Source organism: Ranitomeya variabilis, chromosome 2 (assembly GCF_051348905.1).
Source record: "Ranitomeya variabilis isolate aRanVar5 chromosome 2, aRanVar5.hap1, whole genome shotgun sequence".
In the NCBI taxonomy this organism is placed as follows: domain Eukaryota; kingdom Metazoa; phylum Chordata; class Amphibia; order Anura; family Dendrobatidae; genus Ranitomeya; species Ranitomeya variabilis.
Window position 1 is genome coordinate 994138107 of NC_135233.1, and position 19263 is coordinate 994157369.

At 42.1% G+C, this 19263-nt stretch overlaps 1 protein-coding gene across 1 annotated transcript in view; it reads right to left on the reverse strand.

The window, feature by feature from the left end:
* Positions 1-2004: 2004 nt before the first annotated feature.
* The window catches only part of GPC1 (glypican 1), an 89105-nt gene continuing 71846 nt past the window's right edge, over positions 2005-19263 (reverse strand). Inside the window, exons 3-9 of the mRNA XM_077291110.1 lie at positions 16756-17150; positions 14619-14784; positions 13226-13356; positions 11282-11401; positions 3982-4115; positions 3712-3887; positions 2005-2655 (exon numbers count right to left, since the gene is read on the reverse strand). Coding sequence (XP_077147225.1) covers positions 2444-2655; positions 3712-3887; positions 3982-4115; positions 11282-11401; positions 13226-13356; positions 14619-14784; positions 16756-17150 — 1334 coding nt within the window. The 3' untranslated portion in view covers positions 2005-2443. The remainder of the gene's footprint in view (positions 2656-3711; positions 3888-3981; positions 4116-11281; positions 11402-13225; positions 13357-14618; positions 14785-16755; positions 17151-19263) is intronic.

Here is a 19263-nt window from a genome sequence, read left to right on the forward strand (position 1 = left end):
GGTCCAGAGCCTCATTGTGGCGGTCAACCAGACATTTAACATTAGGGATACCGCTACAGAACCCGCAGAACAGCTGGTTTCGTTTAGACGGTCGAGGCCAGCTCCTAAGGTCTTTGCGCCTCATAGAGAATTTGAGGAGGTACTTTCCAAGGAACAGGACAACCCAACCAGCCGCTTTCAGAGATGGAAGCTCCTCGGTATTCTATATCCCTTCTCCCCTGAGCTCACTGCTAGACCACTGCTGGACCACTTCTTCAACTGTGGACCCTCCGGTTTCCAGACTGACCACCAATACAGTCCTTCCGCTTCCTGATAGAACATCTCTCAAGGACACCAATGACAGGCTCATGGAGTCCTTTGCAAGGTAAGCCTTTGAAACAGCCGCCTCTTCATTGTACCCTGCCTTTGCCTCCACCTGGGTGGAAAAGTCGATTACGGCATGGGCTAATCAACTCCATCAGGGCATTCTTTCTGGAGCCCGACCAGAGGAATTGGCCGACCTCGTGGACCAAATTGCACATTTGACGTGATAACATGGAAATAGGGCTGACTAGTCTGGGGAACGAACACCCCATCGACTAATCAAAGCCCTAATTAGTATAGGAAATGGAGACAATATAAATGCTTTTTTAAACCACACTTTTACAGAAAAAATATGTTATAAAGGGCTGGTTAGGAAAGGAATTTACTCATAAATAAATGCATGCTGGGTTGGAGGACCTGACAGGTTCCCTTTAAGATGTCTGTTTTAATAATCAACTGCATTCTGTATTAATATTAAAATTTATGACAACGTTTTCTTTGTAAGTTGCATTGTCGGTTCTCTGTTACATCTACCAGAAATGTGTGGATTTATTGATTTCGTATTACCCGTTGGAGCTGTATCTGTGCACTCTACGATGAGGATAAAGGTACCGCACAGTTGTCAATTTATTCATACATTCTAGCAGGAATAACAGGAACAGACTTAACATAAGGTTACAAAATAAGAATGAGAATTCACATGAACATAAAGTTGAGACTATATTTTGCAGACTTAAAGGGAATCTATCAGTAGGATCATCCCTCCTGAGCCGCCTATTTGGGCATGCAGGTCATAGAAAGCTGAGTAAAATGATACCTTGATATTTGCGATCTGATATCTTATTCCAGAGAAATCCACATTTTCTTATATTTAAATGATCTTTTCCAGGATATGGGGAGGATGCTGCCTGAAAGATAACTCTGCCTCCAGAGCTTATTTTACATGAAGAGAGAGTTACTAGAGTGAGACAAGTAACTAACACAGAACAGGAGAAATTAACTGTCTTCTTGCTAGCAGAATTTTGAAGCTCTCTGAGCTCTGCTGTACTGCAACAATATTGCAACCCTGTCTGCCTGTGAGCTGGAAGCTGAGAGGAACCTGCAGGTATAATCACACTGGGCTCTGTGGTGAGATCAGGAGAGCAAAGAGCAGCCATCACACATCACACTGGTTACTCACCCTTCATGTAAAATAAGCTCTGGAGGCAGAGTTATCTTCCAGGCAGCATCCTCCCCAGAGCCTCGAAGTGGTCATTAACATAGAGCGATAAAAGATGATTTATCCACAACAAGGCATCTGATAAGTTCTATGGTATGATCAGACCATGTTCCTGCAGGGTCAGACACAGCCATTACACAGTACACAGCAGGGGCACATTTATAAGATTATCTCAGCACAGGAACTTTTTTTTTTAGCACATCCAATTTTCAAAATTATTATTATTCCAAAATCTGTTGATTAAAATGTCCTTTTTTGGGGGGGAAGCCCCTCTATGCTTTGTAGGCAGATTCTGAATGAGATCTGCATTCAGCCAAAAGTCGCATATTTTCACTACGGTATATTTTTGCTACATCAGTCCTCCCGGCTTACTGATCCAAGTCATAGTTTTCTGAGTAAACAGGAATCAGCGGCCCTGCTCAGAGCCGGGGGCTTTCTGCTGAATCAGAGAATTGACAAAATAAAACTCCCAGTGACGGATATGAAGAAAAATGTACTTTATATAGAAACCAGGAAAATTGCATACATTGCTCCTTTGTGCTTGTCAGCTGGGTATGTAGAGAACGGTACGTCTTTGCACTAATAAATATTTTACAATTTTTTTGCAATTTTATTTTTAATTTTAGAAAAGAGACAATATTAGTGAAGCTTTATGTCACTTTTAACATTTTTTTTTCCTATCAACCAAAGGAAAAAAAAAACAGCCAGATGTGGTTTATCTGTATCAGAAAATAAAATACACGCAATTACAAAAAATGTACAGTTATGGAGACAGGTTGGGCCTGCAGAAGAGCACAGTGTTATAGTGGCCTAATCTCCAGCAGTCGTTTCCATTTTCATCTACTTCCAAATACAGAAGAAAGTCAAGTTTATTAAGGGAGAAAAGTGACCGCGTTCCCTTTATATAACAGTTCACAGAGGTTACCACCGGGCAACGTGTGTCACAAGCAAAGCGGCAAGAAGTAGCGATAGATCCCACGATTTGAAGCTGGCGTTTCCATTCAGCCCTGGTGAATTTCCCTTTCGGACGACATGCGTTTGTGTGTGTATTACAGTGGAGTCTCCAGACGCTGTTTTGATGCACACGGTATCGGAGCAGCCGTCCCCGCTCCCCGAGCCGCTGATGTCATCACCTGCAAAAATAGAGAGGTTAGTGCTTGGTAACACCCAGCATCCAAATCCATTATCGGCTCATCAAACCTGCGGAGGACAGTTTATCCGATAATCTTTGTGGAGCAGAGTCTATAAATTGGTTGACTTGCCAAATAATAAATGCATCGGATGATCTCTGTTGGTCAGAAAAAACCTTCTAACAAGGCCAAATACTCCAGATTGCTGTCTATCAAATACTCAGCTATACCTACTGACCATAGACTCCTCTCGCTGCAGCTTATTTCCACTAAAAATGATTAGGCATGTTGAAATCAAACTGCAAACCTCTATAGACGCATTGGATTGTTGTACGATCCATCCAAAATTGGTGTGTCTGGATGACATTATTGGTTGTGGCTAACTTTAGCCTGTGATCTGGTAAGTTTCCATGTGGACTTTGAGTTAAAAAATATTCAATATTCAAACTCTACTCCTGTATAAATGGGTTGTGTTCGGTGTCAAAACATAGACCAGTGGTTCACAACACAATTTACCGTATATTAGAAGTCAGTTTCTCCTACCAGAGAAATAAATAAGCACAAAGACCTCAGCAATCACCAGACATGTCCCGTAATTTGTGTAAAACCTTTCCCAAATATATATAATTATGAAACCTAAAAAAATATGTGTTTAATCCGGTTCTAATAGCTCTGGGTTTATAAGAGACCAAAGTCGGGCTCTTCGCTGTCTCACTATTTTGACAACTGTGAGGCTTTATGCTTATGAGCTGGGAGATACCACTGTGTGGGGGAGACGGGAATGTGCAGCATGCAAACGCTACAGTTGTGTGCTGATATCCTTCTTCATTCTGTGTGTAGATGAGATATAAGAGATTCATGGATATTATGGAGCAACAGGAAGAGGAGACTATAGACAGCAACTGAAGCGATTCCAGGCATAGACTTCTCATTGTTTTACAGCTGTCTATCAGTCTGTACAGGATATCTTTGATTTGATCAGTGTAAGAAGGTCAAACCTCTGTGTGCCTGTGGGATCACCATTAAGCTGTGGAATGACATTTTGTACTGTCCTCTTACTTGTGTCTTGGAAATCCACGTCATTTCCATTGTAGGCATTGCGGAGACGATTGGTCATAATCTTCAGCTGCATGATCTGCTGACGGATGGTCATGTCAGGCTTTGTAATATCCACATCAATCTCAGGATTATTTATCTGGTTGGCGAGTCCGCTGCCCATGCGCTCAGGCATGTACCTAAAGAAAAACAACGTACAATGTTGAAGAGTTCTGAAGAAATACAAAAAAAAAAGCTTTATTCAGCTGGATAATATATATGACCAAGGCTGACCTTGCTCTGGCCATTCCATTCCAACACTTGTCTTCATTTCCTGGACCAGCAATAACCTTTTCGCTGCAGAATATGTTTGGTAGAGACACCCAATAATCTTGAACTTCAGTGAGCATTACCTTTACATCTGAAACCTTTAAAAAAAATATTATCATCGTTAATTTAGGTACATTGTGTTGGAGGTTTAATTACTAATATTCTATATTTCGCTCGGTTCATCTAAAAAGTTGAGATTAAAGGTGAGTATTCTTAAGGGGAATCTTACAACAGGCTTCTGCTAACCCCGATTCCAGCAATGTATCACTTACTGGACTGTTTTATCTTCTGCAGATCTACCAGTTCTCTGTATAACCCCGCCCCCACCACTGATTGGTAGCTTTCTGCCTATGCATACTGTAAACACAAAGCTGCCAATCAGTGGTAAGGGGGCGGGTTATACAGAGCTCGTAAAAATACATAACTACTTGGCAGCAGATTTACCAACCCTCTAATGAAAGTCTCTTGCTGCTAATAGAGTGATTTTGTCAAAACTACAGCAATCAGCCTGGTAAGTGATACATCACTGAAATCAGAGTCTCTTTCTCTACATATTTCTGTTCTAGGATTCAGAGACAAAAACACGGTGACAGAATCCTTTTAAACTGATGTCCCCAAACCTTAAAGTACACACTGATTTTGATCATCTGAATGCATGGCGTCTCACTGTGACAAGTAACACTAGAATTACAGACACCATCATGGAAAGGAGGAATGGATTGTTAATATACAAGTGATCATGCTGTCTACTTATATAAGGTGCATACAAAGAGTTCCATGTATATCCATGTTTTAGGCTGCTTTCACACATCAGGTTTTTTTTCAGGCACAATCCGGCAATTTTAGAAAAAAACGGATCCGTTTTTTTTACACGCCGGATCCGTTTTTTTCCCATAGAGTTGTATTAGCGCCGGATTGTGCCTGCAGGACATGCGTTTCATTAGTTTTGTGCCGGATCCGTCCCTTCAGTCTCTCTCTCTCTCTCCTCCCCATCTGCTGGTTCTGGTATTGCAGCTCAGCCCAATCATCTTGCATGAAGCTAAACTGCAATAGCTGACACAGCCCACGGACAAAGAGTAACAATGTGTGTAATATTGAAGATTCCATTTATAAGCTCAGGGAATCTCCCAGACATGCTAGTTAGGGAGCTCAGTGCACCCTTGGAGTGGCCGAGATCCTCGATGCACCATTCCACCCACACTGGCGCTTGACAGCGCTGGCTTATGTAGAGTGAGCAGTGTCTGCCCAAAACGCTCAGGCAAACCAGCACTGTCAGTATCCAGTGGGGAAGGTTGAGGCATACAGAACTAGTCTGAGGAACAGTGCACTGAGCCTCTCGGCCTCACCAAGGGTGCATTGAGGACCCTTGTTATAGGGTTTGCGTAATCTTCAGTTTCTGCTGAACGAAGGCAGCAATTAGAAGACTAAGGGCTCATGGAGACCTCCATGCAAATTGATCTGAGCAAGAACCCCGAATGCACGGACTGTCCATGGGTCTACCAACCCGGACATGACAGCTTCATGTATTTTTATGAGGCTGTCACATTCGGGTCAGTAGGTTGGCCGGCCAGCCTGTCAATTACGTTTCCATCTCAGACCAGCTTGCATGGAAGTCTGCATGAGCCCTTAAGTATACTATTGTTTTTTCATAGGGGCTACATTGCCTTAATGCTGTCTGCTTAGTTTCTACTATTAGTCTGGGCTGGGAGACTCTTTACTGTAGCCGATACGACCAAAATTTTATTTTTGTAACTGACCCACATCAGTTCAGTAGGAGGCCCCATATCCGCAGTCCTCAAGGTTCCTGCCTCGGTTGCCCTGACAAGGAGGAGTCCCTGTTTGGTTTTACTAATACCAAACAAATGAGGGATTCTGACGAAATACACAAGTTACACATTCCTAGAGACCAAAGCACAATTCCAGGAATACAGCTTGTCTGATCAATTACAAGTCAAAAATCAGACATGAAAAACATTTTTAAGATTTTTGAACAAATCTCTATGAAGCATGTAACCAATAGAACTGAATACGCTTCCAAATGACATCTATGTATTTGCTGCCCATTTTTCAGCACTTAGTAATTTACCCTTTAAGTCTTGGCGCTGGGTGGGGAACACTTGGGAATAAGCTTATAATAATAATTATTTATAATGAACAATCTGTCAGTTATTAATATGTCCTCAGTAAGCCATAAACGGTGAGTCTGCAGTATTCTGCACTGATCAGCTATCTAGAAGCCAAACATAACAGAACAATAGACTGCGGCGAGAACTAAACCAAAATGGTTCAATCACTGCAGCGTACAACTGATTTTGGCCCATCTGTAACATTGGTTTTCGAGTTAAATTTGGAAGTAAAGACTCAGATTACAGGAGTGACATCAGCATTTTGTACTAATGAGCTAGACTGGGCAAAGACCGGAGGATTTTCTAGAATAACGTTCAAACTTGTTACATTAAGGTTTAGATGCATTTTGGGAAATTAAGCTTGTCAGTTGGAAATGAACCGAAATCTATGTATATATATGTATATATATATATATATATATATATATATATATATATATATATATATATATATATATATATATATATATACTGCTCAAAAAAGTAAAGGCAACACTAAAATACCACATCCAAGATATCTCTGAATGAAATATTCTAGTTGCAAATTTTTATTCATTGCATAGTGAAATGTGTTCTGAACAATAAAACATAACAATTATCAATGTAAAGCAAAATGAATATCCCATGGAGGTCTGGATTTGGAATAATACTCAAAATTAAAGTAGAAAATCAAATTAGAGTCTGATCCAACATCAGTGAAAATGCCTCATGAAAAGGAAATGATGCTCAGTAGTGTGTGTGGCCTCCATGTGCCTGTATGACCTCCCTACAATAAGAAAGAGAAAAGGGGTTTAGGCAGATAGCCCTAGCCAGCTCACCGACCGCCACAGGTGCACGGAACTCCGTCAGGACTAGACGTACATCCACAGTAAATCAAAGGCAGTTGTTCCAGCTCCTAAAAAAGGTTTCAGCTCTGTGACAAAGATCCATTGAGGACCACCAGTGTCTGTTTTGTGCATACTATTATCCGCTTGGGATTTTGCCTCCCTACAATGCCTAGGCATGCTCCTGATGAGAAGGCAGATGGTCTCCTGAGGGATCTTCTCCCAGACCTGGAATAAAGCATCTGCCAACTCCTGGACAGTCTGTGGTGCAACGTGACATTGATGGATGGAGCGAGACATGATGTCCCAGATGTGCTCAATAGGATTCAAGTCTGGGGAACGGGCGGGCCAGTCCATAGCTTCAATGCCTTCATCTTGCAGGAACTGCTGACACACTCCAGCCACATGAGGTCTGGCATTGTCCTGCATTAGGAGGAACCCAGGGCCAACCGCACCAGCATATGGTCTCACAAGGGGTCTGAGGATCTCATCTCGGTACCTAATGGCAGTCAGGCTACCTCTGGCGAGCAGATGGAGGGCTGTGCGGCCCACCAAAGAAATGCCACCCCACACCATTACTGACCCACTGCCAAACCGGTCATGCTGAAGGATGTTGCAGGCAGCAGATCACTCTCCATGGCGTCTCCAGACTCTGTCACGTCTGTCACATGTGCTCAGTATGAACCTGCTTTCATCTGTGAAGAGCACAGGGCACCAGTGGCCAATCCTGGTGTTCTGTGGCAAATGCAAAGCGTCCTGCACAGTGTTGGGCTGTGAGCACAACCCCCATCTGTGGACGTCGGGCACTCAGACCATCCTCATGGAGTCGGTTTCTAACAGTTTGTGCAGACACATGCACATTTGTGGCCTGCTTGAGGGCTCTGGCAGTGATCCGCCTGTTCCTCCTTGCACAAAGGCTGAGGTAGCGGTCCTGCTGCTGGGTTGTTGCCCTCCTATGGCCACCTCCATGTCTCCAGGTGTACTGGCTTGTCACCTGGTAGCGCCTTCAGCCTTTGGACACTATGCTGACAGACACAGCAAACCTTCTTGCCACAGCTCGCATTGATGTGCCATCCTGAATGAGCTGCATTACCTGAGCCACTTGTGTGGTTGTAGAGTCTGTCTCATGCTATTATGAGTGTGAAAGCACAACCAACATTCAAAAGTGACCAAAACATCAGCCAGAAAGCATTGATTGGTACTGAGATGTGGTCTGTGGTCCCCACCTGCAGAACCACTCCTTTATTGAGGGTTTCTTGATAATTGGCAATAATTTCCATCTGTTGTCTCTTCCATTTGCACAACAGCATGTGAAATTGATTGTCAATCAGTGTTGCTTCCTAAGTGCCTAAGTGGACAGTTTGATTTCACAGAAGTTTGATTTGCTTGGAGTTATATTCTGTTGATTTTAAGTGTCCCCTTTATTTTTTTGAGCTGGGTGTATATATCTATATATATAATTGTCTAAGGGTTTTTCTGTCTGTCTGTCTGTACTGGAAATCCCGCGTCTCTGATTGGTCGAGGCCCAGGCGGCCTCGACCAATCAGCGACGGGCACAGTATCGACGTAGATGTCATAATGGTTGCCATGGCGACGATGATATCATAAAGGTTGCCTCGACCAATCAGCGACGGGCACAGTTTGCCGCGAATTCTGCAATCATCATTGTCCATATACTACGGGGACATGCATATTCTAGAATACCCGATGCGTTAGAATTGGGCCACAATCAAGTATATATACATATATATATATGTGTGTGTGTGTGTGTGTGTGTGTGTGTGTGTGTGTGTGTGTGTGTGTGTGTGTATGTATATATATATATATATATATATATATATATACACACACACACTATACACTACTATACACTACTACCTGGGTTTAAATATTTTTGTAATTCAATTTGTGTGTGATGCAACAGCATTAAATATTCTAAGTTGGTGAAGTGAGAAAAATCTAGCCATAAATTAAATTTATGTGATCAAATAACTAAAAATTGGCATGTACATATGTATTCACCCCTTTTGCCATGAGAGGGTCAAAAAAATTTCCGATGCAAGCAGTTCCCTTCATATGTCCCGTACTTAGTGACAGGAAGTCCACCTGTGTGCAATCTAAGTGTCACTTGTCTGTCAGTATATACACAGCTTTACTGAAAGGCCACAGAGGCTGCAACACCATTAAGCAAGAGGCACCACTAACCAAACACCACCATAAAGACCAAGGAGGTCTCCAAACAAAGTTGTTGAGAAGCACAAGCCAAGGTTGGGTTATAAAAAAAAATATCCCAATCTCTGATGATCCCCAAAGCACTATAAAATCCATTATCATCAAATGTATAGAACATAATACTACAACAAACCTGCCAGCAGAGGACCAAACACCAAAACTCTCAGCCTGGGCAAAGAGGGCATTAGTCAGAGAGGCAGCACAGAGACCAAAGGTAAGAGTTCCCAAGCAGAGATTGGAGTATTTGTCCATTAGGCCACAATAAGCCATACACTCCATAGAAGTAGCTTTTATGGAAGACCTTTTTGGCCACCAAAGTAGACGCTATGTCTGGCGTTAACCAACATGGCTCATTATATCAAGAACACCATCCCCACAGTGAAACATGGCAGTGTCAGCATCATGCTGTGGGGATGTTTTTCAGCATCAGGGACAGGGAAAATGCTGCGAGTCGAGGGGAAGATGGATGATTGCAAAATACAGATATCCTTGAGCAAAACCTGTTTCAATCTGTGAGTGATTTAATAATTAATAATAATAATAATAATAATAATTTTTATTTATATAGCACCAACATATTCCGCAGCACTTTGAGACTGGGACAGTGGTTCACCTTCCAACAAGACAATGACCAAAAGCATACTGCTAAAGAAACACTCGAGTGGTTTAATGGGAAATGTGTAAATGTTTTGGAGTGGCCTAGTCAAAGCCCAGTTGAGAATCTGTCTTGACTTGAATATTGCTGTTCACCAGAGGAAACCATCTAACTTGATGTAGCTGGAGTAGTTTTGCCTTGAGGAAGGGGAAAAAATCCCAGTGTCAAGATGTAGAAAGCTCATAAAGAATTATTCAAAATGACGTGCAGCTGTAATTTCCGCAAAAGGAAGCTCTACACTGTACTGACTTTAGGGGGTGAATAGATATGCACACTGAATTTTTCAGTTATTCTGTCCTATTTGTTGTTTGCTTCATAATAAAAAGAAAACAAAATATTCACAGTTGTAGGCATGTTCTTACCATTAACTAATGCAAGCCCTCAAAAAAAAACTGTGAAATTCCAGGTTGTGAGGTAGCAAAACACAAAAATTGTCAAGGGGGTGAATACTTTAGCAATCCAGTGTGTGTATATATACTGGGCGTACCTAGGAGTGTATATTATATATATATATATATATATATATATATATATATATATATATATATATATATATATATATATATATATATATATATATACACACACACACACACACATACAGTATACAGGTGCTTCTCACAAAATTAGATTATCATCAAAAAGTTAATTTATTTCAGTTCTTCAATACAAAAAGTGAAACTCATATTATAAGGAGTCATTACAGAGTGATGTATTTCACATGGTTATTTCTGTTAATGTTGATGATTATGGCTTTGGTGCGCAAGCCTCATCATCAAATGCAAAAAAAGTCTGACTGCTGTGTTTGCCAACAAGGGTTTTGCCACCAAGTATTGAGTCTTGTTTGCCAGAGGGCTCAAATACTTATTTCTCACTGCAAAATGCAAATAAATTTATAGAATTTACACAATGTGATTTTCTGCATTTTACTTTTGATATACTATATCTCAATGTTAAAATTAACGTACCCTTAAAATTATAGACTGGTCATGTCTTTGTCAGTGGGCAAACTTACAAAATCAGAAAGGGATCAAATAATTATATATATATATATATATATATATATATATATATATATATATATACATACACACACACACACACACACATATACTGTACTAACATACGATAATACATAGACATTTAGATCTAATACATATAGCTAGGTACACACAATGAATATACTTATACGGATACACCATACTTGTACACACAATACATTTAAGATCCACAATGCTGACCAATTTACACTAGTTTTTTTGTTACAAAATGTATGGATGATATTTCACCAAATTTCATTGACAATACTGGTACAATAGGGCATCAGTCCCGTGTGGACGCACCCAAAGTGTTCTGGACTTTTAGACACTCATACCTTCTTTTTTTGTATACTGTTGGCTTAGTCAGTCTAGTCGTAGATCACTTACCAGGTTGTCCATGCTAGGAATTGGGGATTTATCTTCTGGAGCCGCTTTTCCTTTTCTCTTTCTTTCCTCTGACTTGGATCCTTTGTTAGCCTTTTTGGCATTTCCACAACTTTTGAACACCTGTAGAAAACCAAAGACACCATGATGGTCATATATCATGTAAAAAATAATGAGCAAATTAACCAACCACTGTCCTCTCAACTAGCCATCTGACCAACCAATAGCAAATCACCATGGAATGTATGTGTAATAGTATCAAGCCATGCTTGGCTGTTGAATTTACATGGAAGTTAATGGACGGAGCAGCAGACGCATGTCCACGCAAGCCCACCTCATTCACCATTAATCAAGTCAAGGGTTGGAGAGACCCTTGTTCTAGAGTTAGGACAATGTTGAACAATTCATCACACACTCTTGATTCAAAATACAGTAGGATTTTATTTGTAGACGTAAAGTAGACACACTGAGGCGCACGAAGAAGTGTGACAGGGTATACAGCTCTGGCAAAAATTAAGAGACCACAACATCAAAACCCTGTCATGGGCAGCCCAATCTCCAGACCTGAACCCCATTGAAAACCTCTGGAATGTAATCAAGAGCATGATGGATAGTCACAAGCCATCAAACAAAGAAGAACTGCTTACATTTTTGTGCCACAAGCAGTGTGAAAGACTCTTGGAAAGCATGCCAAGACGCATGAAAGCTGTGATTAAAAATCATGGTTATTCCACAAAATATTGATTTCTGAACTCTTCCTGAGTTAAAACATTAGTATTGCTGTTTCTAAATGATTATGAACTTATATTATTTGCATTATTTGAGGTCTGAAAGCACTGGGTTATTTTTTTTTATTTTGACCATTTTTCTTTGTCAGAAAAAAAATACAAAACGTATTTTTTGGAAATTCAGAGACATGTTGTCAGAAGTTTATAGACTAAAAGAACAATTTACATTTTATTCAAAAATATACCATATTTTTCGGCGTATAAGACGACCCCCAACTTTTCGAGGGTCATTCTATACACCGGGTGTCGTCTTATACGGCGTGTGCCTCCGTGGATCTGGAGGAGAGGAGACTCTCCTTCAGGCCCTGGGATCCATATTCATGTAAAAAAAAAAAGAATAAAAATAAAAAATATGTATATACTTACCTTCCGACGGCCCCGTAGTTCTCCTGGCTCTCCGCGATGCACGTGGCTGCTTCCGTTTCCAAGGATGCAGTGCGCACGAAGGACCTTTGTGACGTCGCGGAAGCCGCCGCATGCATCGCGGAGAGCCAGGAGAGCTCCGGGGCCGTCGGAAGGTAAGTATATACATATTTGTTATTTTTATTCTTTTTTTTTTTTTTACACGAATATGTATCCCAGGGCCTGAAGGAGAGTCTCCTCTCCTCCAGACCCTGGGAACCATCCGGGACCGCTCCCTGCACCATATGCGGCAACTTCAGAACTCCGTACCCGGCGTATAAGACGACCCCCGACTTTTGAGAAGATTTTCAGGGGTTAAAAAGATGTCTTATACACCGGAAAGTACGGTACCTATAAAGAGAAAAATCAGACAAACTGAACATTTTGCAGTGGTCTCAATTTTTTCCAGAGCTGTGTATTATTATTCCATATTGATACTTGGGGTTCCACATCCCGTCCACCGGCACCTCGAAGAAAAGACTGTGTGCACGCTAATCTTCTCTAACTAGAGGTAGGACGTGCATTTATGAGACATTTATGGTGTATCCGGTAGATATGTCATGAATGTATAAGATGGGTATGCAAATGTGAGAACAGGTACCATCAGAATAATATCTGGAGCTATGACCCTTGTAAAGCACCGCAGCCTGTGGTGTGGTAGGAAGAGGACCATACGAGGAGCTCAGGAACGTCTAGAATTTCGGCTCTATTTTCTATACTTGTATGGCCTCAGATTACATTACTGCTTAGCATTTACCTTATTTGTTATGACCTCCTTGTTCTCCTGCATATGGGTTATGGCCTCCGAGATCTTTGTATGAATAGTTCCCACAATGTTTTCCACTCCAGAAACTCCATTAAACTTGCCAGCCACGAGCAATAAGGATTCTAGGAGAGATACAGAGAGACAGACACCATTACCCCATCACTTAACCCATTCAACTTCCTTTTGTCATCTCTATTTGCCTCTTTGGATCCAACATTCTTGCATTAGCTGGTCAGATGAATATGTACAAGAGCACATGGATCGATGTTACTATATAAAGGACACTTTAGAAACAGAAACAAGTCAATGGTTCACATCTTTGTAACTCGCGTTGTCCTGCTCTTCTGGAACATTTGCTTTTCGGCACTATTACCATTCTTGTAACGTGAAGGCCATCCTTTGTCTTATTAATAGTAAAAACCAGGGATACAAATGTACAAAGGTCGATGTGCTGAGAAAGCATCTCTGTAACGTGTAATCAATTGTGACCATGAGGTTTTCTAGCCATTAATGTAAGTCCAAATAATGATCCCAGGTGCCATTGTCTCCGCACAACCTTCCATGTATGAATATATACAGAACATCTGCAAGCACCGGAGTACGCAGCCAGTTCACTACGTGTTCACACAGGACCACTGCCCAAGCACTTGCCAGCTATTTTGCTTCATAGATTTCTGTTCAAGGGTCCGGAAAGGTCTAAGTGTTAATTTCATTCAGATTGATTGGGAGAGATTTTAACCCCAGGCTTCATGATCGCGACTACGGGTCATAACTAGGTGTGTAGCCCACAGCTAACAAATGGGATTCTAATAAGAATGGAGTAATGAGGTTTCGTGAGACCTGCAAATAAGGCAAAAAGAGAGGCATGACTACACCAGAGAGGCCAGAAATGCTGACGTTAGTTTCCTGATACTTAGAGATATATGGTCGGCCTTACATAGCTTCATATGAAAACAGAAACGCGATTCATACACCTATGTGTTATTAGAGTGATGGTCATGCATGCACACCTCCACTCCATTCATTGTCTATGGGACTGAAAGATTGCCAAGCACTGCACTCTTCTGTCTACATCAGTCCCATAGACAATGATTGGAGTGGTAGCGTGCATGCATGACCTTCCTAATACATGAAGCACTGGTTTGCGAGACCTCCCCGATTCTGAGGCCACCCACCGTGCCAGCACTGACACGGTGCAATCACTTCACTCACTCCTTTATGAATACAAAGATGACTCACGTGATTGTTACTGGGTTTCCCAACATGTTCTGATCATCCATATAACTATATACTGTCCATTTATTACTTTCATCTTCATACAAACACAAAATATTGGACAAGAGACTGTAACCTGATCATCTGGATGTCTGACAACGTCACTTACCGATCAGATTCCTCCACTCCGGGTCTAAATCTGCTTGATTAGCTAGACATCCTCGCATGACGTTCCAGCAGTAATTATCACACAGCTTTATATTGGAGTGGCCGCGGCAGAGAGGACAATACATGAGCTTCATGACTTCTCGCGTGCATTCTCGACTCATAGGGACCTGAAAGCATGAAATACGGTCATGTATCGAGTCTAATCCAGAATGAAGATTCGCTGCAGCTGAAGGAAAACATCTGCAAAACTGATCCCATGGTCACATTTGTACCAGAGTTCTGAGTAAAGATGCCCCTTCTTTTTTCTGGAAATCAGTTTAGATCAGTTTAGAATGTACCCAAAAAAAAAAAGACATGCTGCTGATGAACAGTGACAGACTATACGTATAGAGGATCTGGGTGCATGGGATCGGGAAAATGTAGCTAGTGTAAATCCAGCATTAGAGTGCAGTCTGTATATGCACCAAATCTGTGATGATAAAGTTTGTGCCTTTTTAAACCGAGACATTTTCTGTTCTAAATTGTATTTATGCTGCTCCTCTTTTCATCTACGCTGCTCCCCTTTTCTTCTACACTGCTCCTCTTTTTGTCTACGCTGCTCCCTTTTTTGTCTACACTGCTCCCCTTTTCATCTATGCTGCTCTTTTTTTTGTATATGCTGCTTCCCTTTTCGTCTATGCTGCTCCCCTTTTCATCTAGGCTGCTCCCCTTTTCATCTACGCTGCTCCCCTTTTCGCCTACGATGCTTTCCTTTTCATCTACGCTGCTCCCCTTTTCATCTACGCTGCTCCCTTTTTTGTCTACACTACTTCTCTTTTCATTTATGCTGCTCCTTTTCATCTACGCTGCTCCCCTTGTCGCCTACGCTGCTCCTCTTTTCACCTACGCTGCTCCCTTTTTCGTCTACACTACTCTTTTAATTTATGCTGCACCCTTTTTCATCTACGCTGCTCCTCTTTTTGTCTACACTGCTCCTCTTCATCTACGCTGCTCCCCTTTTCGCCTACGCTGCTCCCCTTTTCGCCTACGCTGCTTTCCTTTTAATCTACGCTGCTCACCTTTTCGTCTATGCTGCTCCCCTTTTTGTCTACGCTGCTCCCTTTTTCGTCTACACTACTCCTCTTTTCATTTATGCTGCACCCCTTTTCATCTACGCTGCTCCTCTTTTCGTCTACGCTGCTCCTCTTTTCGCCTACGCTGCTCCTCTTTTCATCTATGCTGCTCCTGTTTTCGTCTATGCTGCTCCCCTCATCTGCTTTGTTACTCTCTTTGCCCCTTGAATAAGGAAGAAAAAAATCTAAAACACATAACAAATAGCTATAAAGCTTATTGTAACATTATGCTCCAAATTTCACCAAACTTTGGTACATTTTTCGCCACAATCTAGTAAATCCCTTGCAATGTATCAGTTTGCGACCTCTATGGTACCATGACTTCGACAAGCATGTTGAAAAAAACTCTGTTGGATTGTTAGCAACTTGCTTGTTGCATTTGTGGTACACTAGCGGTCCCAAACTGATCCATTGGATTGCGATTGGTGCATATTTTGTCACGACCTAGGCCCAGCCACATTAGTAAATCCGTTCCAATGTATCAGTTTGTGGCCTCTATGGTAACCTAACTGTGACTAGCAAGTTGCAAAATATCCAACGGAGTTGGATTTTTTGTAACATTCTTGTCCAGATTACGGTACCCTAAGGGTGGCAATGCGGTCCCATTTACTTGTTGTGCACTGTGATCTAGCAGCTATGCACAGCGCTCTTTGTCACAGCAAAGCCGCCATGTAAACCCTGCTTAAATCTAACATAGGAGAGCTGATTTAACCTATGTACTGTAATGTAACTTCATAATTATATTTACCAGATGTTTGATCACTGGTGAGAGGACGGGTGGAGCGTGAGAGGGAAGGAGTATGGCTGCACTTTTTAATAGCTTCTATTTGCCAAACGGCACAATATTTGGGTTAGCATCGAGCAGAAAAGTCTACAACAGATCCTCTAAAGAAGAAAGAGGAGTATGCTAATTGAGCATGACAACCATACCATGGTTGCCTGACTAATGAGTCGCATTTTGCCAAAAACGATAGTGATGTGTCCATTGTATGTTGCGTGTACAGGACACTCAGTATGAACACATACCTGGGTGACCTTCCTGACGATATCAGCAGCAGCGCCAAGTCCTTGGACAAATGATCGGGCTGCGATAAACGCCCGGGTTGCCTTTAATTTCAATTCCCGTGGAATGTCCCCAAATGGCTTCAGCTGGTCATACTGCTTTGCCAAGCAGTCCAAATACTCATAAGAAAAGGTGAACTGTGAGTTCTGTGTCTTGAACACTCTCTCCAGTAGATGGCTCCAGAACTCCGTCAGCGCCTCCTCCAGATTGACTCCGGAGCCGCGGTAATACTGGCGCAGCTCGATGTACAAGTCTCTGAATATCTTCCCATCATTTTGGGTGTAAAGTTCTCCATACAAATTAGGAAATGTGTCCATGAGAATCTGTTCGGATTTATTCAACAGGTCCAGAAAATATCCTGGAAAGGAGCGAGATATCGTACATAAGGAATAGAATGGAAAAACTGTTCTGTGAGAATGGCGTGCAGTCACTGTATGGAGCCATCGATGGTTACATCCATAGGCTCAAAACCGAACACTTTTCATTAAGGGGGTTATCCCACCAACATAATGTATTACACATCCACAGCATATGTGATAAATGCATGATCTGTGGGGTCCAACTCCTGAGAGCCTCGCCAATCATGAGAACGGCCTTTGTGGACATGGGGCAGTAGTGAGCATGTGTGACCACTGCTCTATTCACTGTCTATAGGTGGGGTGGTCACATAAATGCATGTCTGCTCACGTAGAAGTGAATAGAGTGGTGGTCATACATGTGCACTATCACTTCTGATCTTAGAACCCATGGGGGTCCTAGTGGACAGACTCCTGTCATCACACATGTATCACCACCCATGGTTAGATATGCAAATTGCCTCCCTTCATAGAGGAAGAGGTCTTGAACTCTAGCACCACCTAATGGAAGTAGCAATCCTAAAAGACTTTTAGCATTGCTACTTTCAATACGTGGCTCTAGTGTTCAAGGCCTCTTCCACTATGAACTGGCAATTTGCATATATCATTTTCCAGAGGAGCATTTCATGGCCTATAAGTCTCCTTACACTGGCCTGTCAGGCATGTCACTCTCCACAAGGAGAAACATTACCCCTTAGACCGGGTGCCCATGATCCGGAACTAGCAGTTCTTTGGACGCAGTGTATGTTGCTGTGTCAAACCTGTAGTAACTCTGGATCATAGGCACATACCCTCAGACACTCATGGTGAGGTGATAAATATTATTGGTGGGATAAACAATTTAAACACTGATTACTATTTATATAAAACTGGAAAAAAAAACATTAATTTTTTTAAAGGAAACTTGTCAGTAGCATCAACTCATTTATATCAGGATAATAATAATAATAATAATAATAATAATAATAATAATAATAAATAAGAATAAAAAAAACAAGCTAAATGGGTTACTGACCATTGTGGCAAAGAATAGTCCATGCAAATGTAGCCTAGCAGGGACATACCGCCACTGTGTACCATAGTGTACTGTAGCCTTAGTCAGGAAGGCATAGTGTACTGTAGCCTTAGGCAGGCATAGTGTACTGTAGCCTTAGGCAGACATAGTGTACTGTAGCCTTAGTCAGGCAGACATAGTGTACTGTAGCCTTAGTCGGGCAGACATAGTGTACTGTAGCCTTAGGCAGACATAGTGTACTGTAGCCTTAGTCGGGCAGACATAGTGTACTGTAGCCTTAGGCAGACATAATGTACTGTAGCCTTAGTTGGGCAGGCATAGTGTACTGTAGCCTTAGTCAGGCAGGCATAGTGTACTGTAGCCTTAGTCAGGCAGGCATAGTGTACTGTAGCCTTAGTCAGTCAGGCATAGTGTACTGTAGCCTTAGGCAGGCCGGCATAGTGTACTGTAGCCTTAGTCGGGCAGGCATAGTGTACTGTAGCCTTAGTCAGGCAGGCATAGTGTACTGTAGCCTTAGTCAGGCAGGCATAGTGTACTGTAGCCTTAGGCAGGCATAGTGTACTGTAGCCTTAGTCAGGCAGACATAGTGTACTGTTGCCTTAGTCAGGCAGGTATAGTGTACTGTAGCCTTAGGCAGACATCATGTACTGTAGCCTTAGTCAGGCAGGTATAGTGTACTGTAGCCTTAGGCAGACATAATGTACTGTAGCCTTAGTCAGGCAGGTATAGTGTACTGTAGCCTTAGGCAGACATAATGTACTGTAGCCTTAGTCGGGCAGACATAGTGTACTGTAGCCTTAGTCAGGCAGACATAGTGTACTGTAGCCTTAGTCAGGCATAGTGTACTGTAGCCTTAGGCAGGCCGGCATAGTGTATTGTAGCCTTAGTCGGGCAGGCATAGTGTACTGTAGCCTTAGTCGGGCAGGCATAGTGTACTGTAGCCTTAGTCGGGCAGGCATAGTGTACTGTAGCCTTAGTCGGGCAGGCATAGTGTACTGTAGCCTTAGGCAGGCATAGTGTACTGTAGCCTTAGGCAGACATAGTGTACTGTAGCCTTAGTCAGGCAGGCATAGTGTACTGTAGCCTTAGGCAGGCCGGCA